The sequence below is a fragment of the Spea bombifrons genome, chromosome 6 (assembly GCF_027358695.1).
Source record: "Spea bombifrons isolate aSpeBom1 chromosome 6, aSpeBom1.2.pri, whole genome shotgun sequence".
NCBI classification, from domain to species: Eukaryota; Metazoa; Chordata; class Amphibia; order Anura; family Pelobatidae; genus Spea; species Spea bombifrons.
Window position 1 is genome coordinate 36,051,581 of NC_071092.1, and position 27,421 is coordinate 36,079,001.

The 27,421-nt window shown below is 39.5% G+C and overlaps 2 protein-coding genes across 2 annotated transcripts; both read right to left on the reverse strand.

The window, feature by feature from the left end:
• Nucleotides 1-1,471: 1,471 nt before the first annotated feature.
• Nucleotides 1,472-5,390, reverse strand: LOC128501011 (holocytochrome c-type synthase). The gene is made up of 7 exons (XM_053470392.1): nucleotides 5,309-5,390; nucleotides 4,365-4,494; nucleotides 3,533-3,672; nucleotides 3,165-3,313; nucleotides 2,578-2,697; nucleotides 1,929-2,015; nucleotides 1,472-1,832 (listed from the first exon to the last, which is right to left on the reverse strand). The coding sequence occupies exons 2-7, from the start codon at nucleotides 4,483-4,485 to the stop codon at nucleotides 1,634-1,636; spliced, it is 816 nt and encodes a 271-aa protein (XP_053326367.1). The 5' UTR covers nucleotides 4,486-4,494; nucleotides 5,309-5,390; the 3' UTR covers nucleotides 1,472-1,633.
• A 3,807-nt stretch (nucleotides 5,391-9,197) lies between these two features.
• Nucleotides 9,198-26,352, reverse strand: TLCD4 (TLC domain containing 4). The gene is made up of 8 exons (XM_053470395.1): nucleotides 26,175-26,352; nucleotides 23,012-23,253; nucleotides 22,032-22,192; nucleotides 18,871-18,960; nucleotides 17,837-17,895; nucleotides 16,655-16,749; nucleotides 11,220-11,293; nucleotides 9,198-11,127 (listed from the first exon to the last, which is right to left on the reverse strand). Exons 3-8 carry the CDS (start codon nucleotides 22,184-22,186, stop codon nucleotides 10,812-10,814), a joined length of 789 nt encoding a protein of 262 aa, XP_053326370.1. The 5' UTR covers nucleotides 22,187-22,192; nucleotides 23,012-23,253; nucleotides 26,175-26,352; the 3' UTR covers nucleotides 9,198-10,811.
• Between the last annotated feature and the right edge of the window lie 1,069 nt (nucleotides 26,353-27,421).

Sequence of the window (27,421 nt, forward strand, 5' to 3'; positions counted from 1 at the left end):
AAAAACAAGGAGAGCCAAAATATTTGTCGTAGTCATTTTTGGTCTATGTGCACAAGGCTGGCACATAGTGTCACAGGGCAATCTATTCATTAAAGGTCCAGTCTCGTCATCCTGCTATAGCAACTGCACCAAAAATGCTCTTAATACATAAACTCTGATCTCTTGAGCTGAACTTCCCAGAAATAGAATCGAATCAACACCCAGCTCAGGGTTTTGAAAATGTAGACCCATGAACGCCATTATTCTCCGACAGATCCAGGATAATAGTTTCTCTTTGACGTACGGATGGTTAGAAGATATGAGTTAAGCAAGGACCATTTAAAGGGACTTTCCAGCGTCCCGGACGGGATCCTCTACAAGAAATAAACTATAGAAAGAATAGCATTACTCTATACAGACGCCTCTAAGACCGTATTATAAACAGTAACTCAGGAGCAGCTGGCAAGCTTAAAGGGACACTATCCATTATATGCGTTTTATAGCTGTGTGATCTAAATTTTTATCCATTTTGCTAATGTACGGGGAGTCCATTCGCATTTGCCCCTTTTCACACCCTTAGCTAAATGCCCTGCACAAGATGACTAGGAGAAGGCTGCAGCAGGGGGCTCTTCGGGCTCCTGTGTCCACGTGTGGGAAGCCCTCCCATTGATTTCATGCAGCCAATCAGTGGCAAGAAATGTATTGGGGAGAAGGGCAGCTACTGCAGCATAGCTGCAGCTTCTAGGTCAGGGACACTAAACTGTGCTTTTAAATGAGAAGCCAAAGAAGAACAAAATCATAGTACTTCTACGCAACAAATTTTGTTTCTAAAAAGGTGCAATACATAAATTGGAAGTTCTTTTAATAAATTGGCCAAATCAACATTCAAAAGAAACAGTATTCATTGTACAAGGCAATGTAAGTCAGTCTATAGAATACATTTGTTCAAAACGGGTTACTGGAATTAAATTGTATTCCTTTAGATATACATTTCTCCTCTGCCAATATCCACTTGCCTTAAACAATTAAAGTTAAAGTGTTAATTAAGGAATCCTGAAACATTTACCTAGTCCCAGGTTAGCAAACAACATAAATAAAATTAGCTTGCACGTTTTGAGATTTTGCACATATATACAAAGCCTTTATTAAATATCGGTAACAGCTGAACGGAAGATGATTCAACGCACATGGGATGCACTGAAGTTCGAAGTACGTCTCCCTCCTAGGAGGAATGTTAATCTGTTTAGATTAGATGTAACATGCGCAAGCTTTTACAATAGAAGTAGTAAAAGGAAGTTTTAAGTAGATCTGTCACCAAAAAACCCCCACTAATTTAATTGGATTTTACAGCTTTATAAAATCGGTGCAGGAATCAATAAATATAAGGTTGTCCAGGCGAGTGCCCAATGTGCCTGAAATTGCGTTTCTTACACGATTTACATGTTTAATTGCAATATCCTGAAAAGTAAAGATTATGATTTATAGGCAGTTACTTTTTATGCTCTTTTTTTGGTGACAGTCATATTAACGCCAACTGGGAATCAAACAGCCGCAAGTCAGAAACCCCCAATGCTTGTAGCTTATGAGAAACTGATGACGAATCTCTGCACTTCACTCAATAGCAGGAAAAGGCGACGCGGAATCCTTTCACCGATTAGGATGTCCATCTCCACCACGCTACTTTCATCCTATCCCAAACGGCGTCGATAGAGTCAAATGCTGGACGGACATCTAAAATAGTGAACTGGTAGTTTTGATCTACTTGGCCTCCGTCATAGTAATCGATGACGTATCTCACTTCTTTCCCGCAACGATCTACGATCCAGTCGTGCCGATCAAACGGGAGCTCATAACTAACAAAGACAAAAAGGCTTCTTAGAATTTTTTTTTCCCCCCCGAGGTCAGACAACCAATAAAGACAGTTTTAGGTAAAACGCATGTTAACATACCCCATCCAAGAACGGATTCGGGCTCTGGGTGAGTATTCCTTTGCTTTTCCTCCAAAGCGAGTTAATGTTGGGCCACAAGGACATTCCCTAGATATTTAGAGAGACATGAATTATTAAAAATTGTATCTGAAATTAGGATAATTAGTATAAAAGGCAAAATACACACAGAACATATCCCCTTGAGCTGCCTTATCGCACAGAGAATGATGCTTTTACATAACCCGGCTTTAAAAGATCAAATCAGTTCAATTACATTTTATGATCTAAAACAAGATAACCTGATCACACACATGATTTAATAGCGTAAAATAAAAATATGTGTATTTATATGGTGTAATGATAAAAAGCGAGCAAAATGTCCGAAAAGCACAGGCGTAACATTTTAAATCTCCTCTAACATGTACAAGCGGAATCTCATTAGCATAGAATTGATCCAGCGGAGAGGTAAAAGCTACAGTAAGAATAGGCAAAGTGCGACTCTGCAGGTATTTATGAACTACGGATTCCATGATCCATTACTCAGAGCGGAGCTCCACAACCTACTGAGCAACAAAGAAAATACAGTTTGGCAAGAGAATCAGATGATTCTGGTATTAAATGAATGTCAGATTACCGGACGTAGACAAGGGGTATGCTGGCTGAAACTTACTTGGCATGAAGCGCTTCCCACTTCAGGATTTCAAACCAAGCCTGTTCATTATTCCGATTGTGAATTTTAATAATATTTTCCATGTCTTTGTTTTGAATATCCTCATCCTTCCATTTCCAACTAAAATGCAACAAACCACACATAAATACATAATAAATGCAATCTTTTAATTTTTTTTTTTTTTTTTTTTTTTTTTTAGTGCTATCTCTCCAGAAGTTAAAATACAAAATGTAATATTCTCAGCCAGATTTGTCCACTGTGGCAGTTGTGAGTTTAATGTCAGTTTATAGCCATCAATTAATAGTTTTATGGGAAGGGAGCGACCTGCCCACACTCACTCTATTGTGGGAGCTATTAATATTTTGCTTTGCACTTGGCAGAATACAAATGGGCTTATTCACTAAGGAGGGATTTGGCATCTTAGGTATAGTATATTCAGGCCAAGTGGCTTCTGCACACTAAACACACAGCAGTAATTTGTAAATATGGAATTATTTACAGAATTAAAAAAAATGGATCAAAACCCAAGGAGCCGTTTCTTTGTGGCTGGTTAGAGATGCATTACACACATAAAAACATTTACTTACCCCTTCCGCAGCATTGCATTCCAGAACATTTGTTCAGATGGGTATACCCATTTTTTGTCTGTACCAGATCGGGGAATGGTTGACTCTTCGCGTGATAGAGAAAGCGGGAAAGGCTGATCTGGTGCTGGGGTCTGATTTGGAGGCGGCATCTAAAGCAAGAAAAATGTGGATTTAACGTTAGTCATCATGTGTTACCATACCATCATGTGTTACCAAGTGGCTATTATCTCTAATGCCCTCTTGGGCAAAGCTCTTCAGTCCTTCATTTATAAGCTTAACTTATAAGACACACAAGCAAATCTTTTAAACACTTTACTAAAATGTACATTCTTGCAAATTAAATACTTTCACCCCAGGCAGAAACTTACCATGTTGCTGGGATCAATTTCATCCTTTGCATGCGATTTCATCGGACACGCTACATATTCATATGCCCTTTCTTGATGTGCTGGTCCAGAGCAGCTCTGACTCTCGGGATTCGGCGGGGCTTCCTTTTTCATTGGGCACCCTGCGGAATTAAACATTTTTTGTAAGAAAATGCGGCGTTGAAGGGCAAGTTAACAAATATTCTGTTCCCACGCACATGGCAGTGATAGGGCTCGGAAAAAGGGACAATCCACATCTGCTATTTACACCATTTTTGGCAACTGGCTTTTAAGGAGCTAAAGTATATATTTAATACATAAGTATTTATGAGAAAAGCCCATTTAGCAATAAAAAAAAAAAATGGACCATCGTATGCATACTGGGTTGCTATCGTTGTCATAACACATAGCAATGCTGAATATGAAGGAGTTATGTAATCCACTAATAAAACAAAATTCTATTAAAGTAATGAAACCAAGAGTTTGAAGACAATTCCAATAAAAATAAAATAGACATTTACATGACACAACCAGTGTTTATTCAGGAAATTGTGTTCTGTAAATAATTACTCATTAGCAGCTAAACTCCCAATCTTAACGATTGTCCCCAGCAACTCGCTATTTACCGGATAAGCCCAGTAATGCGGACAAGCTCCGAAACACAACGGAATCAGCTACCAAATTAGAAACGCACATCAGCAGTAAAGATGGTGTTTAACCCCTTAAGCACAATGGGCGGTACATGTACCAGCTTTGTCATTAAGGGGTTAAGTTCTAATCTACCCTGCCACAGGTAATTAAAAACAATCTATTTGATTTCCCTTTTAATTAGTACCTTCCGTCTGTTTTTGATGCATGGGACATTCCGGGGGTGGAGACGCCAAAGTCTGAGTCCGTTCTGGTGCAGCAGCAGCAGGCAGTGGTGGCGGCGGCACAGACGACGCTGATGCACCCATAGTAGCTTCCTATTGAAATATAGAATAAATGCAATAAAACAGCGTTGTGCACACTGCGCCTTTCACCACACCAGCTGCACCTTCCCTCTAGTTGTCTCAGCCAGAAATTAAAAAAAAAACAAAAAAAAAAACTTAATTTTTGTTTAAAACAAAAAAAAAAAAAAAAAAATCAATATATAGAATAAATATAGCTTAAGAGTTAATGTGACTATTTCGAGAAAAAGCACAAAAATGACATATAAAAGGTGTGGTTATAAAGATTAGGCTTTTAAAACAGAACAAGGTGTTATATAAACAGGCATTTTTGCATTTCTTGAGCGTGTATTCTAAATGTAATTCTTAAAAAAAAAAATATACAACCTAGATACCAAACTATTAATTACATGATACACATATTAACTGATTTTATATAAATATACATACATACATACGTACGTACGTACGTACGTACATACATACATACATACATTACACCGATTATATAACCAGGTGCCACTACATTATATAATTATATATATATATATATATATATATATATATATATATATATATATATATATATATATAGTCAGCAATTGATCAAAGTGCATAGCACAGACCCAAATTATTCTATTTTCATATTAAAACCATATGTAGAGACGAACAGTTGTATAACTCAATGCCTTTAGCACAGTGGATGTCACCGGCTCCTCTCCCAAAGGTCACAAGCAGAGCTAGGCTCGTAGAACTAACGGAGCCCATTGATACAGCACCCGCGAATTACACCAAAAACAGCACAATCGCACTTTTAATTGCTCCGGATGTCTCTTTACCCGGTACCTACCTGCGTTAACCGTGCCTGTATCAAGCTTCGATGTCAGCAACCTCTAAAACTAACACGAGGAAACGCATAAATGTGACGTCACAACCGGTGTGGACCACTTTTGCGGTCCAAGACTCGTTTTGGGCGCATACTCGCGATGGGTTACGTAATAATCAATACACTCACAGCCATGTTTCCAGAGCTGCAAACATTTTAGTTGAAACATTTGGCACAGGCCTAATTAGATTTTGCTGCTTTTTTGCTGCTTTTCTTACACGAGCAGGGTTTTATTCATTACTTAGCGCTCTGCGTATCAAGCCTCGTTTTAGATCTCAAGCGTCCGATGCAGATGCATAGACAGTAATGTCCATTCAAATGTTTTAACGCTCTATAGATGGTGTGCAGTGACCTTCATATACTGGAGCGAACCGGCTAAACTGCTCGTGTGCCGCCTGACCCACTTTCTAACAGGGGTTTAATGGCCAGTGACACAATCATGAAATCCAGGGGCAGAAATGTCTTTTTTCCTAATTGTATTATTGTATTTTCCCGTCCTAAACGTAAATAAAAGCGCACTTTCGTGTCCTTTACGTGTTTTAACATTTTTTCGAGTATTCGGAAATTCCCATGTACAGCTGCAGTGGTACAAATATGTCTGTATAATATTATGCATTTCTATAGCACCATCATATTCCACAGCGCAGTGCAATGGAGTATATTTATCTATATGTTTCTGTGGAACCTGATCAATAATTTGTGTTATTGATCAGGTATTTATAAAGGTATTACGGTAATACGTTTAGCTGTTTCTACATACCCTGCTTAATAGAACACTTGCATATGGGAGATGCGATAGACACATTTAAATACCTTAAAGGGATTTTAAAAAGTACAGAAGGGAAGTTTATTTCAGAAGAGAAATGTTAGAGCAAGGGGTCATAGTCTAAAACATATGTGTCAGAGGCTTAACTATAACGTAAAAGAAGGTTTACTTTACCGAGAGGGTGGTAGATAAGTGGAACAGCCTTCCATCAGAAGTGGTAGATGTTAACACAGCGAGGGAACTTAAGTATGCCATAACCATAAAGCTACCCTGAACTTAAGACAAGATCAAGCACCGAGTAACGATTTAAAGCAGGAAAAATGGGCAGATTAGAAGGTCCGAATGGTTCTTATCTGCCGTCAAAGTCTATGTATCTGTATTTATGTAAAGCAGTTAGCTACAAGGTTCCAAGTATTGTATATAGGAATGTTTTGGACTATACTCACATGATATAACAGCATGTAGCTAATGGGTAGTGTTGGCAATATGTGATTAAAGGAAGTTTGTGAGGAACTCTGGTAGTGTCGCTTTACAGTAATAGAAGTCTCTATTAACAATCAATAGACACAGGAACACACACACTGTACATTTTAACAGTGCCTTTCTCATCTTTTATATTCTCCCATATTCTTAATACCCCAAGGGACCTGAAGACATCCTTTAAATTTGTGTTAGAGCGAACGTCCAGTGGGTCTGAAATGTGCCTAGACCCCGAAAATGCCCCCCCCTTAGTAGGTGAGATAGGGCCAAAGAAATGAACCAATGCTGAAGTAGAGTAGGATTAATTAATTAAGGCTGTGTTAGCCGTGATCATTTAAAGGCTCTTCTCAGCTCTTGTTCTGGGTTTGGGATGTGTGCTAGGAAAAGAAGGCCTATCCAGGCCTACCTTACATTTTAGGCCCGCCGTATATAGTTCGTTGGGGAAATGTTTGAGACTTAGTTTGGCAGAAAGTAGCTAAAGGTAGAACTGAATGGGAGAAACAAGTAGAGCAGCTCTATTCTAAAAAGGAGCCCCCCACCCTGCACACGAAATTAGTAGAAAACTAAATCCACTCCCTCCCTGCCCCTAAAACGAGTAAAGCTGGTGAGCAGCTCTATCTAAACAATAGCCCTTTCCTCCCAAACTGCACACGAAACGAGTAGATGAGCCCCCTCCATGCACATGAAACAAGCAGAGCTGCTGAGCAGCTCTGTCTAAACAAGCACCCTTCCCTCCCTGCGCATGAAACAAACAGAGCTGCTGAGCAGCTCTGTCTAAACAAGCAATCTTCCCTCCCTGCGCTTGAAACGAAGAGAGCTGCTGAGCAGCTTTGTTTAAACGAGACCCCCCTCCATCTCTGCACAGCTGCCGCCTCTGCTGAGAATAGCAGATGGAAAAAAATGCTTACCCAGTCTGAAGGAGGAGGCGGAACGCTGAGTGAGAATGTCAGGAGACGCAGAGAGGAACGCCAAGGGAGGCGAGAGACTAGACGAGGTGCTGCAAAATGCACAAACGTGAGCAACAAGATACCCTGCAAGCTCCAACAAGACGCCCAGCGATAATGAAATGCCCTGAAGGACGCCCCTCCACAAATACAGGCTGAATACAGCCTTTACAGTTTAGTGTTTCTCAGGTTCAGAGATGGGCTCTACTGCTGCACAGCACCACTCACCGATTAATTCTGCCATCTCCTTACTTAACATTTATCCTGCTGCTACCTCATATTACAAAATGTTAATTACATTTTGTTATGTACCGTATTTGCTCGATTATAAGACGAGGTTTTTTCCAGAGCAAATGCTCTGAAAAATACCCCTCGTCTTATAATCGGGGTCGTCTTCTAATCAGACCCCAAAAAAATGGCTGGGGCCATGCTGCTTACCGGTCGCGAGCAGCGTCTCTTCCGTTAGAAGCAGGAGGACAGGAAGCTTGTAGCTTCCTCACAGAACTCTATCTCCCCCTCCCTCCCTCCTCTGGGGGCGGGGCCAGAGAAGTTGCTGGTACAGCCGGTCCCCTGCAGAAGTCTTCGAGTGAGAGATCTGCAGTTCAGGTAAGGGGGTGGGGGAGGGTTTTTGGGTAAGTATGTGTGATTAATGTGTGAAGTATGTGTGATTAATAGAATGAATGAGTATTTAAATGTTTGTGAATGTGTGTTTGTGTGTGATAGCATGGATGTGTAAGGGGGGTGGGGGTTGTAGCATGGCATAGGGAGGCTGTAATCCCACTACTATCATCCCCAGGTTCCAGCATGTACTGGCTGCCTTGGCTTGACAGGAGTGTGATTGCTGTTAGCAGCAATCACACGCCTATCAAGCCAAGGCAGCCAGTACATGCTGGGTTAAAAGGCATATCATGGGGCTGAGTGGCATATAGGGGGTTAAAATGCATTTCTGGACCTCCAGAAATGCATTTTAACCCCCTATATGCCACTCAGCCCCATGATATGCATATATACCTCCAGAAATGCATTTTAACCCCCTATATGCCACTCAGCCCCATGATATGCCTTTTAACCCCCTATGCCTTTTAACCCCCTATGCCAGAGTGGCATATAGGGGTATAAGGCATATCATGGGGCAGAGTGGCAAATAGGGGGGGTATAAAGCATTTCTGGGGGCAGAGTGGCATAACTGGGGGGGGGCAGGTTGGCAAATAAAAGGAAATTTAAAAAATATATTTACATGAATTAATATTTACTGGTAAAACTTTTTTTCCTATGGGGTCGTCTTATATTCAGGCTTTTTGTTTTTTTCCTAAATTAATATTTTGATTTTGGGGGGTCGTCTTATAATTGGGGTCGTCTTATAATCGAGCAAATACGGTAATGTTGGTTGGATGATACGTTCGTTGATAATTACTAACCTCTAAAGCTGGTCTTTTACTTGGGGTGGGTATGTACTAAAGTACATAAATAGAATATAAATGTGTATTGGGTGGAAATAGTTGCAGCATATGGGGCAGAAGGGGGTACTGGGCCTTACTGCTATAAAGTATGAATCTCTCTCAATACCTTGGCATTTATGGTCTAATAACAGCTTTAAAGAAAAGTGTTGTGCAATTAATTTAATCTTATTATACTTACTCTGTCATCAAAACACCAAACAAGAATTGTAAGAAAATTTTATTGCATTTCTTATTCAAAATCACATAGTAAACATAAAATGGGTACAACGCACTTACAGCTGTAGACTTGTTGAGGAGCAAACACATGTTCACAAAAATAACACTTAATCCTTCAAAATCTTATATTCTGTTGCAGTCGAGCAACCGTTCGCATACAATATTAAACTAGGAAAATAGTAATTTTCGTTATTGCCATTTTATTATTATGACAAAATCAACAATATTTCATTGTGCATTGAGGCACCAAAAAAATGTTAGGCGTATATTAAGTGTTACTGTTATCGCATAGTAGAACAATGATTTAATTAAACCTTCAATGATGATAAATACTTTATGATTCTGTAATGGAAAAAAAAACACAACAAATTAAAACAAAATAAAAAAAAAAGTTCCCAAAGTACATCAGTCATGCTTGAACAAACAAAAAAAAAAACTTTGAGGTGATGGAAAAAGCTTTTACAGCCTCCTGTGTTACAGAATTCGAGGTAAAAATCATTAAATATTCAAAACCATATTAATTATTTAGTTTATCAGTGTAATGCAATGACTAGGCATGCCAGGATCAGTTTTTTGAGGGTTTCTTTTTTCATCATCAGCAAAACATTTTAAACAATACAGATTCCTGAAGCATACATACATTTATAAAATAAGCACTATCAAAAAATCCTGAGTGAAGAATATTTGAGCTACCTGCTGTAATCACACAGGTATTTCATTTGTTCCTTGAAAGTATGTGTTCTTCATTCCCCCTCCCCCCACCACCACATATTCTCAAGGATGTACTTGCGTCAAATTATTCATACAGAGTATGTACAACCAAAATTCTTCAATCCGCATACAGGATGTTTGTAGAGGCAATAAAGAATAAAAATATTCTGTTTGTAACTGGTGAAAGTCATCTTTTAGACCAGATTTTCCTTAGGTGTCAGAGTGTTCTAATGTAGAATCCTTTAAAACGTAGTACCGTTGCTGATACGCAAGAGTACTCCGGCATTATTAGTGTTTCACAACAAATACGAGAGCAGAGATGGAAATTTCAACAGTTTCTTTGCATGGGACAAATTGTAGCTATCCCAATGGGACATTTGAGTTGACCCGTGGAATCAGAAGACCCCAGGTGCTTCACAATTCTCAAAATAAAGCATTCAAGCATTGCCAAGTGCATTAGGAAGCAAATTTGCTTCTTAAAGTTTCTGACAAAAACAGCCTTCCTCCAAGTTGGATTTAAATCTTTTTTTTTTAGTGTAAGTTGACTGAAATATCAAAGCTATGTTCAACAAGGTACTGTGACCAGCTTACCGCTAAGCAGACTAATCAATGACACAGAAGTTTCATTCACAGAGAAGAAAAATGTTTCTTCTATCTAATACAGCGTGTTCATAGAAGGGTATATGGTTTGATGAGCGGGCGCAGATACTAAAAAACGGTAATAGTTGATCTTATAGTAGTTGTCATCCTATTCGTGCCACAGGATTTTTACACACCCCCTACCACTATGCTATTTAAATAGTTAAATTGGATTTTCTGCATGTAAAAGAAAGTCATGCAGGGAGGGTCCTTAACAGCCGCTGGTTGGAAGACATAGATCGAAGTTCCTTCTACTCCGCTTTTCCATTTTTTTGTGTTTTGGCGAGTATCCCGTCACTGTGATAAAGGACTTTGTAGCACCCCTTTGTAATTTTGATCATCCACATGACATTCATAATGTCCAGCGAAACACTTGAGATAATCCAGGCGCACTGTGCCCCGAGTCCCAGCCTGGCGAATGCCTCTGTGCCAAATGTTGAAAAGACACGACCGTAGTAGGTAGGTATAACAGCTATTCTCACTATGAAGAAAACGATTGTCATCAGGACTCCATTGACCATGTTAGGCAGAGTGTGTTTGGGGTATCCCAGCACTTCAAAGAACCACCTGCAAAAATTGCACAGAGTAAAAGTTTATACTACATTTTTGATATATACTGCGCATATATCTGCCTTTGGGCTTGTATTTCAAATATTTACCTTTGATTAACAAATGGAGTGGAAAATTCAGCAAGAAGACGGAAATTACCAAAATAGGGTAACATTCCTTCACCCTGTAATAAAAAGTAAGGATTTTTACCATATAAAATACATAATGAGTATTAAGACAAAACATCATGAATTGTAGACTTTGCACAAAATCTTAAGGCCATGAATTATGGTGTGTGTGCGCATTATATATATATATATACACACATATACATATACATACATACAAATACATACATACATATATATATACACACACACACAAGATTCCTCTGTGGAAATCATGCTGGGCAGGACTTGATTGAATGATTAGACCTTGCTATATGATTATAGTTATATAAATCACACCAAGACTTTGCACGATAGTGCGGGGAGGAGAGAGGCTGCTGCGTTATATTGTATGCAGGAATGGGGGCAGAGGGTGCTGTTGCACAGTGTTGTGTGCAAGGGGATAGCCCGAGTGTGCTGTGGACGGGGTGTGTGAGGAACACTTAAGTGGAACAATTAAATGCAACGGAAAGGAAATAATTGCAATAAATTTTGTACTTGTATGATAGATTTTGAAAGTGAGAATAACTATTTTTTTCACATCTTACCCATGTAATTGACAGATTGTATCTGGTTTTCTCAGCCTTACCATTTTTTTTCAACCATTTGAGAACCACTTCCTATGCTTTGTAATAAATTAACAATCCAAAGCGGGCTTCTACTGAATTGGGTGAAACCAAAACAGACTCCTCAACAAATATTCCTGTCTCAAAGCAGAATAAAGTGTTCACTGCTAAAAAGGACAACAAAATATTAGACATGCCCATTACCTATATTCCCAGACATTAGTATGCGGTTTATAGGTAGCTGGCATTTACAATGCAGAAATGCTCATGAGAAATATAGAACCGGAGGCTTATTCCCCAGTATAACTCATTTAGGCTCTCAAATAGTAGTTATCACAAGGTAAAGACCAAAGGAACCAGGAGATCTGGATCATACCAAAGAAAAAGAAAGCAGGGAGAGGCCAGAGAATCTGGACAGATATACAGGCAGTTAGATGCAGAGGCAAAACATGTCATGGGATCAAACTGCAAAGACGGGATAACCCGGGGGGGGGGGAATAATAAAAAGATCTGGGAGAAACAGGGAAAGAAGTTGAAGGAAGGAACTCAGGGTTTTCCCACCGCCCTTGATCAATTCCTCTTTCTGTATAAGTTTATAGGTCTGTATTAACACCGATCACCTCGAAGAAAATACTTACAGCACCAGGAATGAATATGAACCTAAAATGCAACAGGTAACTGAAATTGTACATGTACGAACAGTCCTTTATACTCATACTCGTACATACTGGTAAATCCATATGCCCAAGCAGGGTGATAGCTTGGTTTAGATTTTAGTATTACACACAGACAAGAACACGGATGGCTTAATTGATGTTTGTGGAAGCTGAACAATGAAAAGCAGAAGAGACCACATGTTATAATGTTTAGTAATGAAAGGCTACAATATTAGTGAAGTTAACACACAGAGAAAACCATTGGCATGCCACCATTACAGACTACATTATAATTCCATATCAGTATCCTGATGTTCTGACTGGATGCAGCAATATTAAGATGACCCATGTTTCCAATTATACCCACACTAAGCGACCATCCGCCTTTAAACTGAAGAGGAATCAAACATGTTTTCCGCTAACATCTATATATAAAGCAGTGGCTTATTGCCATTTCCATAGGTCACAATAACTGTACATGAAACAGTGACGGGATGAAATAGAACACAATGAAAATAACTAAAATGAACCTGGTGTTTTATCCAGATATAATTTTCTAACATCCAATGCAACCTCAGGCCAACAAACAGGGTAATGAAGACAGCGGTGACAAATCATTCTGTGTGTGACGTTCAACACAACAGCATCGCATGTATCGGGAGCAAGGCAACTTGGTCCGTGTCAGAGAGTACCACTAAGTCCTTCATTGTACCCAGCACTGCTTGGTGATGTTCCCCGTGTGATACGATACCGTAACATACCAGCCATAGCTGGGAACGTCTTGATTTCTAATGGGCCTTTTTATCTGGCAGGCTTTAATCTATGGTTGGTGTAGTATCTGCAACCCACTGGTTCCTGACTTTACACAACTCCTACATGGAGCATGATACGGAAAGTATAGAAATGGATGGCAGATAAGAACAGTTCGGCTTACGTACTCTGCTGTAAAAACCTCAAAATAATGTGGTCCTCGGTTTTGTCTTATATCCAGGATTGCCACATGCCTACCCAGTGCAAGGTTGGTTTAATACAATGATGAATTATTAAAACATCTTGACTGTGTTAACCTCCACCACATCTGCTGGAGGGCTATTCTACCACACTCTAAAGCAGTGGTTCTCAACTCATGGGTCGCGACCCTGCCTTTAGTGGGTCGCGGAGGGTCAGGGCCGGACTGGATGCATACCGGGAAAATGTCACTTTCCTGGGGCTGCATTACACATTCTAGCGGCAATCCGCGAGCTGCAGGCTGTCGGGACTGCGGCCGCAACAATCAGGGCCATCAGGCAGCCTCCGGCATGTACTTTAGTATTACTCCCCGACCGTAAAGCAAGTTGCTTGATTGCTTTGTGGTCGCTGTCTGTTCCTAGTGGGAGCTGAATAAAGTTTTTCTCTGATTGCTCCTCCCCTCTTCCTGCTGCAGCCCGCGGACAGCCTTTCCACTCCCTCATCTTTTATGAGGTAAGTATATATTTTTTAGTGTACTAATTATGTATATATATATATATATATATATATATATATAAAATCTGCTCTGCTGTCCCTATTGCCTCTGTCCCCCACTAGGACACAGCCCCTGTTACCCCACCAAGTCCCCCATTACAGCCCCAGTTACCCCACCACAGCCCCTATCCACCAACACAGTCCCTGTCCCCTACTCCCCACCACAGCCCCTATGCACCATCTCAGGCCGTTACGCCACTGCTCTAAAGTATGGAGATAATGTATAGAAAAAAGAAAAAAAAAAAGATAAACTGTCTTATAACCATAGCAACCAATTAAATAATCTGACCTGTTTTTTATATACATAGCCTCAGTAAATCAAAACTGTAAATGCGGTTTCAACCATCAAAAAATGCATTTGTATGTAGAATTACCTTAAATAACAACCATCCACATCTAGATTTGTTTCACACGCAGTATGACCTGCATTTGACTAAAGAAGGTCATTGTGAATCTAGACAATACAAAAGCATCAGATCAATAGAAACTTGAAGGGCATCATTCTTTGTGCCATATTTCACACGTCGTTTTTTTATGCTGCCGTTCTCTCTACGGAACATGGTGTTAAAGCAGAACACATGTCGGTGCTTCTTATCTATCCAGAATTATTTTGATAGAATAACAAACATTTATTTCAGTTAATGATCTGACCCCACTACAAAGACAAAACATTGAAGAACCAGGTAATTCTTATTACCCGAAAAGCTGCAAACCCCAGGAGCAAATATGAGTTTTCAAATGAACCATTGTAGTGGATTGAACAGCCGTCGCAAAACAATGTATACAATTGAAAACGCTATAATCAGCCCCGGCAAGTTGAAATTGGCTAGTGGAACAATATCCAAGGTTATCAGTCTTGGTTTCGCATGGAAACATTCACCGGTTTTGACAAAACATCTTAAATCCAGGAGTAAGCAATTCATCAAAGAAAAAGACTTTATTCAAATTACGATCAAAGATCAAAAGTAACAAACTCCTTTAGAGTTGCCCAGCAAAGGTTTATGTAAGTGTCTGTAATCATTCAAATTACCTCCAAAACCTACTATGAGCTTTAAAGGTAAATCAGGACAATTTAGGAAGAGAAAAAAGCACCATTCCAGCCCCAAAATGAGAACGAAAAACTAAGACATCTTATATGGTGTTCTAGCCGTGACTCTTGCATGAAGAACTCCCGCTGATGCGTGTTCCTTACACCACCACGGTTTGAATGTATTCCAATGGCTTTATGCTCCACTGATTCATTAGAAGCTTTACAATATTTTAACACTTGTTATGTATTTGAAGTTATGGCCGATTCTCAGTCTTTTTACAGTAAAATATCATTCTTGTACATGCAGTGTACATTCCAGTCAAGAAGCAGAGCATGCAGTCAACATCTTACTTCAAACTAGTCTCATCACGTAGTCATCATGCAAAGAGCCTACTTTAACCCATTGTTAACCCATTCTGTGCTAGTTAGAAAGATTTCAGCATTCCATGCAAACATTGCTGATGAGATTGACACCAGACTGACCTGTTTGGTATGACAGAAGGGTGAACAGAATTCCCCTTTAACCAGGATTGCTTAACAAAACGCCTCATGCAAAACAGCATTTATTTGAATGCAGTCTCGAGGTAAGCATTTTCCTTAAGAATCACCAGTTTGGGAAATATGGCCACCCTACACCACAGGTAATTCTGGCAGCAAAACATTCAGACGACACCAGCCATTTTATAAGAATGACCAGGTATGAACTCCTAAGCGTGCGCGTGCGTGTGTCCGTATATGTAATTTAATTGTGTCTAGCCTGTGTTAGTAAGAACTAAAAATTATATTTACTTTATTTCATTCGGACGTCCTTTGGAACAACATTTAATAGTTTATTCAGCAGAAAGTGATAGGAATAGTTTATAATATGATGTCATAATCTGTTCCTTCCATCGATCTAGGCTTGTGACAAGTCCCATGGGAAATATAGTTACACATAACAAATCACCCCATTTTGAAAGTTTTTGGTTTTGTAATTATATGTATATACTAGTCAGTGGAGAACATTGGCAGGGTATTGCCTTATGCCTGACACAGGGCAGTGCCCCAACCACCCCCCACCACTGTTATCTTCCCAACTGGACCATGGAGCACCCGGAAGTCTGACTGCTCAAAAGGACAATCTACCCCCAGTTATACGCCGGAGGGGCTGTTGGTGCTACTGAATATAAGTGGATATACTTTATCTGTATTCTAGGTCTAGTGCAATACACAATTCATTATTTAACTGAACCTCTCAGGGAACATTAAAAATGTATTAATGTAATATGATTTAAACTGACACTCCAGCCATCATATTCACCTTAATCCACATGGCAGCTGTGTGGTCCCATTATATTTTTGTGGTGTTGCTTTTGCAAATCCATGGTGGGGGAACTACGCAAAATCCCCCCATATGCACTCTCCTCTTCTCTGAAAAGAGTTGTGTGTGTGTGTGTGTGTGCATGTGTGTGGTTTTATTTGAAAGTATATGACAGGGGTGTCAGGGACATTAAACTTAATGGTACCAACACTTTCTTACTAGCAGTAGATTGCACACGCTAATCCTGAAGGAGTTCATCTCTGGGCATTCTCATACATCTTGTCTGCCTGTACTACTAAAACATGAGTTAATACGGCACTTACCAGTACATAGTAGTAAGCATACAGAGCTGCTACATGGTGTGTGACAAAATATTTATCCCCAATCGCATTCCAGTAACAAATAATAAGTAACAAGTCTGCAAGACAATAAAATATAATGTTACAAAATATATTTTCTAAAAAAGCATGATCTTATAAATACACAATAAATACACCTATATGATGAAAGTCTCTTTGTGGATATGATTTCACTTCACTGTTGCTATTTTTGTGTTCTTTTAACCATTTTAAATGTATTTTTCTACTTAGTGTAGACACATGAAGCTTTTCAAGGGCTATTAACATTTCTGCCAATGGAGCTGCATATGCCCAGTATAAGTATCTTGATGAAAGTGTTAAAGTAGCGTTTATGGATCTGTTTCGGTTTCATTCTTTGTTTGCTTGATCCAATAAGACCACGAGGCATAAGCACACAATACAGCCCATCAGCAAAACAATTCCATGATTGTAGCGGGGATAATGTTTTCGGTATACACCCAATATGTTTGTTACTAATCAGAAAAAAGTGTGATGGAAAACTCCTCTGCTACATCCACCAGACAAGCCAGAAGACATGCTTTTCTCACAGAAATCTCATGGTTCTACCGCCAGTGCAGGGGATTCTGGGTAGGCGTATGCAAACAAGGTTAATAATGGTCACCTTTATTGCCTCTATATCCTCTTTATACACGGATCCCTTGAGGGCAAATGTCTGCTGTACTACAGCCGTTAAACAAAGCCCAGGAAAGAGGTGCAGTAGCCAGATCGCCACTCATGGACGGCAGTTTCATCCTTTATGGGACTCGTCAGCATGAGGTTTTAATACTGGCTTTAAGGATTGGGGCCAGACTCCAGTTACGAATAACTGTATTAATCCAGTAATATAGATGCAAAGTAACAGAATCTTGAAGAATCTTATAATACCTCTTTTATTTGACTAACAGTATTATAAGATTCTGCAAGATTCTATTACTTTTGCAATACTTATATAGTCGGGGCTACAATTTTCTAGGAAAATAAGTAAACAAAACTTCAGTGGTGTTCATTTACTTACCGTGCGTACGTAAAGTGGGTACCACAATACTACAACTCAACTCTATGAGATAAAACAATAAACCCACTAAAAATACACCAATTATTTTAAGAACTCTTATAAACAATATGTTCAGAACACAGAATTATTACCTGAGATGAGGTATCCTGAGGTTATTGCAACATTCAACTTGACCATGGAGGGATCACCCCTGTAAAACCCGTAAACGGATATGTTAACGCTTTCCTTTCCTGCCTTTAGTAGTCTTGTAGATTAGAATTTATCACTTATGCAAAGCACAGTCGACCAATCTGTATAAAGGGCAAGTTTCAAAGGACAGGGATCACAGAGTCTGTTTTTATTGTTTGTAAGAAGGGGGCATAATAAACACTTCCAGCCCTGTTCTTTATGAATAGTTTCCACCATGAAAAATAACAACTTCCTAATGAAACCTGTGGCCGAGGTGATGAATACATTGTTGTCTGATTTATAGTGTTCCAGATTACATTAACAGTAGGAACCGCATGTAAATAGAGCAGGAGAGAAGTTTCCTTCTAGGATATTACAGTAAAACTATATGGTTAGATTTCTACTTTTATTAAATATTTGTTTATGTAACAACATATTAAATAAATTGATATAATAAAATTGTAAAATAACACTTGTAAGGTATTCAAATTAGTCTGATAAAAAGGCTGCTATATCTGATAATATTTCCAGGTAGGTTGTAAGGTTGGATGATACATGGCAAAAATGGATAACCTTTAATTTGGGGATGACAGTTGTCACAAATAAGCCTTGCTGTTAAATAAGCGTTACGATCATTTACTACTTGTCTGCAGGTTATGGTGGACTAAGTTCTGAATTGAAAATAAATTAAAAAAAAAAACTACACTGGTTATGTAATGTAAGGAAGGTAGATAAGTGGAAGAGCCTCCCAGCAGAATTGACAGATAACCTAATAAGGGAATTTAAATCTGCATGGGATCGACACATGGTTATCGGGAATCGTAAGATGAAGTCCAAGGACTAGCTAAGGGTTGAGACTTTAAAGCGGTTTAAACCAGTTGGAATGCTTCTTTATCTCCCGTCAATTTGTTTCATTGTTGTAACAAAGTATTCACGATACAGCCAATTTATCCTTAACAGAGACCTATAAAAACAATTGGGATATAGTAGTACTTACCATACAGGGTCAGCATTCACAGCATCATCATATACTAAAATATACAAGCAGAAACATCCAACCACCAATGCATGGAATGTGGACACTGTCCTAAAAACAAAGAATTGTGATGCAGGTTATATACATACTGTACATCGGACACAAACCTGATAACTACCAAAAGACAGCCGTGATTATTCTATTCAGCCTACAATTTTGGTATATTTCTGTGAACGCTACCGTTTTGGAACTGTATCTAAATCTACAAGCTGGGTGTCGTTAGCAGAGTCTATTGTATGAGCCACCCTGAGCCCCAAAAACTTTCCACATACCACCCACCATGGTTGGGTTCCCCATCACATACACAGACCAGGATTTACAAACCAGATGGACAAGGCTTCGGGAGAGTGTCACCAAAACAAAAACCTTATAAAATCCTATAACGGGCAACTAAACATACAACAAAATAAGCAAGAGGTATGTCCCAAAAACTTGAAGGATATTAAACAGTGAAAAACATGCATCTACTCATTATCCATAATTCATACGATCCATAATTATTACAGGGCTTAACTTTTTTTACAGGCTAGTATATTTAGCAATTTGCATGCCTCAAGATGCAATACATGTCATATATGACTGTTTGCTAGTCCCTTCTACAGTTACTTTATTTACTAGCACACGTGCCCATCATTAAAACAATCATAGGTTTCCTATCAAATCTACGTAGAGTGGTTTTGTGCCTGTTCCTCCCTCTTCACAGTATATTTATTACATACAACATCAGTCTCTGATCTCACAAATGTTCTACTGGATAAATGGGCAAACATTCCCACAGAAACACCCCAAAATCTTGTGGAAAGACTTCCCAAAAGAGTGGGAGCTGTTATAGCTGCAAAGGGGGCACCAACTACATATTAATGTCTATGTATTCAGAATGCAATGTTGTAATATGGTCAGGTGTCCCTATACTTTTGTCCATATAGTGTAAAAAAAAAAAAAATATATATATATATATATATACATACACACATGCATACATACATACATATATACACACACATATACCCGCATCCCAAAAGGTATTTATAAAAGTCCAAGAAATTGAGCATGCTCATGGGACTCTCAAATAAGGAAAAATCCAATCTTTATCACATCGATGTAATGAAGATTGGCTTTATTCTTACTCGGGAGTCCCATGAGTATGTTTCATTTCTTGGACTTCCGTATATTGGCTGAACATCACCCGGGCACGTGCATTATCTTGCATTAATAGATGCTGAATTGTTTGATTGGCAAGAGATAGAAGAATATTCTTAAAAGCTGCAGTGCACTATGGTATATCAACTTGTATTTAATCATCTAAAGTTCCCGTAGGACTTAAAGCTGTGTTAAAGCAGAACTAAGATTCTAAAACATTTTAATTTGAAATTTCTATTAATAAAGGTTTGTTTAATATTCTCTTGCTTAATTGCTTTTTAAAAAGCCATTGAACATCCATTTTAGCCAGAATACCACAAAATACAATCTAAATTTGCCTGGTTGCCAAGACTACAGAACGCCACTTTAAATTCCTAATAGATCGATCAGATTTCACCTACATTTCACCGTCAGTGAAATTGAAGCCCGAACAGCATTTCTGCACTGCAGTGAAAGCCGGGCCAAGAAGTGTCTTATTATAAAGTGCAGGAAGCTAATAGATAATCTGAAACCAAATCAACAGATGGTAAAGTGTTTAGTTTATTCCCTCATGCAGTCATATTCGGACAGACGTGCTTAGTGCAGACTTCACACAGACAACAAATTGTTTTAACGCAGAGATCAAAATCTAATCGGGAGGGACGGCAATCAGCTGAGATTCCAGGAGTTTACAGGAGGTACGTATATATCGCGGCGGCTGATCTTGCACAGTAGGATTTTCTATTTGCCAAACGACAAAAGAAACTGGTCATGAAACCGGTTTTCCCCCCAAGGTTTTGCTTTCTCCATTAGTGGAAGAAACACAAGATGCATAGTTCATGCTTTGTCCTGGAAGTCGTCACATTTCAGGGCACTGAACTCCTGTATCAATGGGTTATCAATACTAACTCTGGGACCTCCGGTTCATTTTGGAGATGTCGGGTGGGTCATTCACATTTCTGGTAAATATCCCATTAACAAGCGGGCTGTGAAGAAACAGGACTCATGGCTGGAACATTGTGACTTCTAAAGCAGAGGAGAACTCTGGGTGACCAAGAGACTCACGATAAGCAATGCAATCCCATAAGGGAATTTAAACATCTTAAATCTGAGACAAGACCAAGGACCAGCAGCAGGAAAAAACAGGCAAACTATCTGCACCAAAGTCTATATCTCTATCGCGATGCATATTCCTTTCAGTAAAGATGCAAATGTTTGTGTATCACGGGTGTGCTTTTTCTCTACTATAAAGTTAATTTGTGAATTGGTCTACACCTTTTTCTCAGGAATCAGTAAATCAATAAGCGTCCCCTTCTCCCTGGTTGAGTCTGAATTCCTTACTCACGGGTTTAGTGAATGAATCCTGTACGTCAAGACGAACAGGTATCTTCACATGTCACCCGTGGGAAGGGACACATACAGTCAAGCACTGTGTCTTTACAAAAGCAATATGCCTTTGCACAGTGCCTTAAAGACTTTTTAAAAACTAGATCATCTCTTATTTATATAGTGCCAACAATTTATGCAACGCAACAGTCCATCCATTCAAAGGGCCTGAAAAAACTAGAATTGACAGACCAAGACAGATCAATACATTAGGTGAAGAGGGCCCTGCTCACAAGCTTACTATATAGAGTAAATAAAAATAATATTTTATAAATATATATATATATATATATATATATATATATATATATATATATATATATATAAAATCACACATATATACCAATCATGTCTAGGATGTAGATTTAGACATGGCGTAGTCACCCAACCAAACCAAAAAAGGTCCTACTGATTTTTCCACTTTTACCACTCATTATAACCCAGCTTTGACGTTGTAAAAAATGATATTTTACAACTGCTTAGGCAGCAATTAAAGGCCGTATCACTAGGTAAGTGGGAGAGCTACTTTATTGCCATGAGAAATATCCAAAACGGCTTTCTTTCCTGTTACTTTCTATATACATTTGTTTAAGAAAATGATATTTTCTTTACCATACCTGGAATTCCATTCAATCTTCTGCTTCGCATTAAGTTTACTGAAGCCACATGTTAACAGCGTTGAGAACCAGGCACTTCCAACGTGGAATAGAAGCTGAGACACAACGAAGCTTGTCGCAGAAATGGCAACAGTCAACGCGCTAAAGTTAGGCATGATAACCTGCAAAAAAATTATAAGTAGAATTTTACACATTTATTGTGTACCAAAGGATTCTGCTTTGCTGTAAGATGAACAATGTATTTTTTAAACATTTGCTAAAAATGCTGCGTTATTCTTGAAACTAGCTAATTCCCTTTAACTTGTCTGAACGAGGGATTTGTTATACATCTGAGATTTTGTTTTCTATTTTTTTTTTATAATGTCTTGAAAAACATACAACATGTTTGCTTACACTTTTCTCAAGTAAAATGTCTCATTGGAATATACAAACACAGGGTCCGTAATTAAAGACAGCTAAATGTGCGCAGGGTAAAGACATGCATTTTTCGAGCTGCACCTTTACTTGCATACTCGTTACTTTTAATTTAATTTAAATTAGCTACATTTTCTGATAGGGTGGATTTCTTTTTTACTCCGTAAGGAACATTTATCTGCTTTGACCCTGGTAAAACATCGCTGTGCTGACGGATGATGACAATCGAAGTCTTTTCTGACAGATCCATAAGCAGACTGTCTTAACAACAGCATTCACCACCGATGACTTGGGTGGTTCAATGATAAAGAGACCTCCTCTCTTATCACCATATGGGGCATAAGTTATTGCATTAATGGGTGAGAAGTTGTTATGAATAGTATAACAGTAGTATTATAATACATACTTTTACATCACATGAAGGTGCAATTTAGGCCAAACATTGTATGTATGTGTATATATATATATATTTGTGTTTAATATGCAAGCAGTATAAACTAAGTCAATTTTATCTTTTAATATATGACTCAGCCTTGAAATTAAAAGGTAGTGACCATAAGACCTACCTAGGATTCCTTGGTTGCCAGTGGTGGGATGTAAAGTCTGTCTGCGGACTGATTAATAACCCCCCAACGACATGAGATCACATGTGGCTAAAGGGATCTTCTCTCACAGCTCAAGTATGAAGAGATGCTGGTTTTGACTCCAAGGGGGTAGGCTGAATATAGTAAAGATTCCCTCTGAGCGATGTAGGTCTAAATCGTGTGACGTTGTGCAGTGAGATGACTTCCAGCAACCAGGTCATTGTCTGCAAGGAGAAGGCGTCACTCATTTAGAGAGATCAGCTCGTAACCTCAAGAGTACAAGATGCTTTCTCTAAATCCTGAGCAGATTATAAAAATAACTCTGGCTTCTTCAAAAGAAGCCCAAGTTAGTTTTGTTTTTTTTCTTTTCTAAACACAGTGGCACTTTACGCATCACTATGCTTCTGCACATTTGAAACGCGTAATCTACAAGGATGATAAAGGACATTTAAATCTAAAGCTAAACCAGATGACCATCATAATGGGCAAAGTTACCAAACGCAGCGAGTGTTGTAAAGCACCACCCTAAAAAATGTGAAACATGAGCCTGCTCTGCAGCTTTCCAGCTTGTCCTCTAAACCATACCCATCAAGTGCTTGTATTTAACCAGGTCAGGCCGGAGACATTTAGTAGACTGCATCTGCATGCTGGAAAACATGTCTGAAAATTCAGCTCAGTCACCAAAAAAAAAAAATGTATTTTTTTTTTATATAAGCATTAAAATTCGACTTTAGTTCATCCTTTATACCTAAAAAGCCAGTTTTAAGCGATTGTTTAACCACACACCTTTCTAATTTAAGTAAGCCTGCAGTTTGCTCAAAATGATGGGAGTTTGAAGGCTACATTCAGCACTGACCCTTGTCTTACATTCTCTTCAGCGAGATAAATATATTACTCATGAATCTGTAATCTTTACACAGCCAAGAATATCGCGAGTCACTCCTTTGTGCAGTACAGCAGCAGATCTAATCGATTCTGGTATACTTTGAATTGTCCCAGTTATTCTTCAGCCCATTTCAGTTATTCACAGATCCAGAAGCCCCGTTCAAAGATATTCCCCTGAACTATATATGCAATTACTTAAATTCCTTAGGAGTTAAAAATTTGCTGAAACTGACCACTCTCCACATGACCTTATTGATCTGTACGTATTGCAGTATGCGCAAAGATCGCGCTCTTTGAAAAGCATAGCGGTGGTGGACATGCCGGCTAACATACGTGCACTGAACATTGACACCATCATGTGAACGTGAATATTGTCCTAATGCTTCATTATGGCAGCTATCCGTGTTGGAAATTCCATTAAAGTGTCCCAGTTCTTGATGTATTTAAATACTTGTTAGAAAGAAACATTCTTTGGGTAGTACATGTCACAGACTGGATGCATTGACATGTACTGAAATGACAAAAGTATTTTTTTTGTGTTTTGTTTTAAACTACTGCTCATTTTACCAAAAACAGAACATAACCTCCCAGTGACTTGCAGAGCATTTCTGTGTGAAATACCCTGCAGAGGTGCACTAACCTGGGTCTAGCACTAGCTGATATGTGTGTGTAGCTTATACTAGAGCATGATCCCTTCTGTAAATAAAACATCACACATATAGTCATCAACTTAAGGAACTGGGATCTCCTACCGGGTTGTTTAAGACATTTTGGAGATCTTCCATGTGCTGAGCCACATAGGATGAGGAGTCCCGTCCCCCCGAAACACAAAAGAGTGAAGATCTTAGAAAAGTTTAGTCTTGCAAAACAACCCTATGGAAGCTGGGACAAGGAGACATACGAAAACAAAAGGAGAATGTGTGAGACTTGGGGAAGGCAAGACCATCATGGAAAAATGGAGAATCTGGCAGAACAGGTGAACATGACATGGAGTACACGAAGAGAGAGACTGGAGGGAGATAATGACACTGGGGAAGAAGAGAAGAAAGCTGAGACATAAGACGCTGCGGAACAAAGGTAATGTAAGAAACACAGATAGGGGAAAAACTCCAGGAACTTAGAGAGGCTCAGAAAACAAACATGAAAAAAATACAGATGGAACAGAGAATGGGGGAAAGAGGTTGGGGAAAAATGAACTCGGAAAGGAAAGATTAGGGTAATAGCGATAGACTGGGGGGATAATAAAAGAATAAGACGACAAGAGACAGGGGGTAAAGTGAGAGACTGGGGGGGATAAGGAGAGAACTAGAGGACGAGAGACGGGGGGCAGCGAGAGACTGGGGGGGATAAGGAGAGAACTAAAAGAGAGAGACGAACAGCGAGAGACAGTGGGATAATGAGAGAATTAGAAGACAAAGACAGGGGGAACAGTGAGAGATGGGGGGGATAAGGAGAGAATTAGAAGACGAGAGACAGGGGGGACAGTGAGAGACTGTGGGATAATGAGAAAATTGGAGAAACAATGAGATACTTGGAGGAAGAAAGACTGGGGGATCGTCAGAGATATGGCGGGACAGGGAGGCTGGAAGAAACAGTGATAGACGGTTCTGGAGGATAATGAAAGGATGGAGGAATCATATGATAATTGGAGGGAGAGAGACTGGGGCTGGAGTGAACCCTGAGAGACATGATAGAGACTGTAGCAACAAAAATGATCTAGCGGAAGAAATACAGTAGAAAAACACAGCAAATAGCATTATATATATATATATATATATATATATAGCCCTGGGCAGCATTTTCTATACCTTTATGCTGCCATTTAGTGAATGGCAGTACAGCTGCGGCTTTAGTGCTGCATTCTGCTGAAGTCACAAACTTCAAGGGACAATGTGAGAAGAAAGAAGCCTTCCATGGCAAATGATAACATTCTCGTTATCCCATCATTCTGAACGAATCTGCAGGATGCCCTGCTTACATGCACCCACATAAACATCTATCTATATATATGCACACACACACACACACACACACACACACACACACACACACACACACACACACACACACACACACACATATAATATATATACTCACACATATATACACAGAGTCACCACTTCTATATTTATATATATATATATACATACACAGAGAAAAGCCCAAAATGGAAGCTATTTGACAATGACAGTGATTCTTCATTCACAAGGATCGGCAGGAGGATTAGGGGCCTACACTGCAGCAGCAGCACCCTACCTACCTGCAGCAAGGGGTCCTACCCCAGGCCGGTGTGCTCAGCGTCGGGCTCCGGCTGTCTCCCGGCTGCGCGAGCTCATGCCGAGTGATGCAGTCAGTTGTGACTCCTGCCGCGGGAAGATGCGGGCTGGGAGGGCAGAGCGCGAGCCCCGGCAATGCGAGCGTGTGATCTCGGTGCTGTGCGCCCCCTCCCCAGGCCTCTGAGAGGGGGAGGAGGCGGTGTGAGCGGGGGATGCTGTATGCACTAGCAGCCTGCGCCGGGCGATAAGGCATTCTAACTACTGCGGCTACCACTGCTGGCTCAGGTTACAGCCGCCGGCTAACCCTCGCCGTGCCGGTGAGCTGTGTGCTTCACGCACAGGCAGTGCCCAGCCTGCAGGTACCGAGGAGGGGGCTTGGACTGGAATAATGCACGCAAATCAATGTATAGGTCACACTGCTGGAATCGTGGACTATAGGGCTGCCAGCCACAGAAATAAAAGAAGCACATTAAGGATTAGAGTGCAAGCTTTGGGGACTGCGTAGGTCACATTACGAAAGAACTGGCATTGTTCGCTATTTTGAGAAAATAAAAAGTTAATTTATTGAAACAAAAAACACAGGACAGCTTTTCTGCATGGGTTAACCAAGCGTGGGCAGCTAGGTTTTCTATGTTTTAATTATTATCTTTTATTTATATAGCGCCAACAATTTACGCAGCGCTTCTTACAGTCCATACATTCAATAATAGGTATATATATATATATATATCCATCGCACATTACCAATGCAGGGCACTGTGGGAAGATAACGATTAGAACTGTTTAATGTTATCCGGAATATGTTTTTTTTTGTTAAATCGGGAAAAGGTATCTCGGATATTCATTTGCATTCTAATAACATTCGCAAATATTTTGTAAAAACAGACTTCTTTTTCATATTTTTATGAAAGGCATGTCTTTCCATGATGTTACATTTCGGACTAAGTGGGGTTCAGTAGAGACTTCTGTAGGTAGCGTAGTAGTAACTGGAGGTACAAGTCTCAACCTGGAAATGTCACTTTCACATAAGAAAACATTGTCACCTTCCTTTAAAAGGATTTAAAACATTTATTAAATGGTATGGGCGAGCCCTTAAAGCAACAGCCATGGTGACTTTTGGACTTTAAATAAATCCTTTACAGATCATCGAAGGCCCTTCCCTCTTCGTGTACAGGAATGTTAGCCTAAAAGGCTACTTGGTGTGTAAATGGCACCGACAGACGCCCCTCAA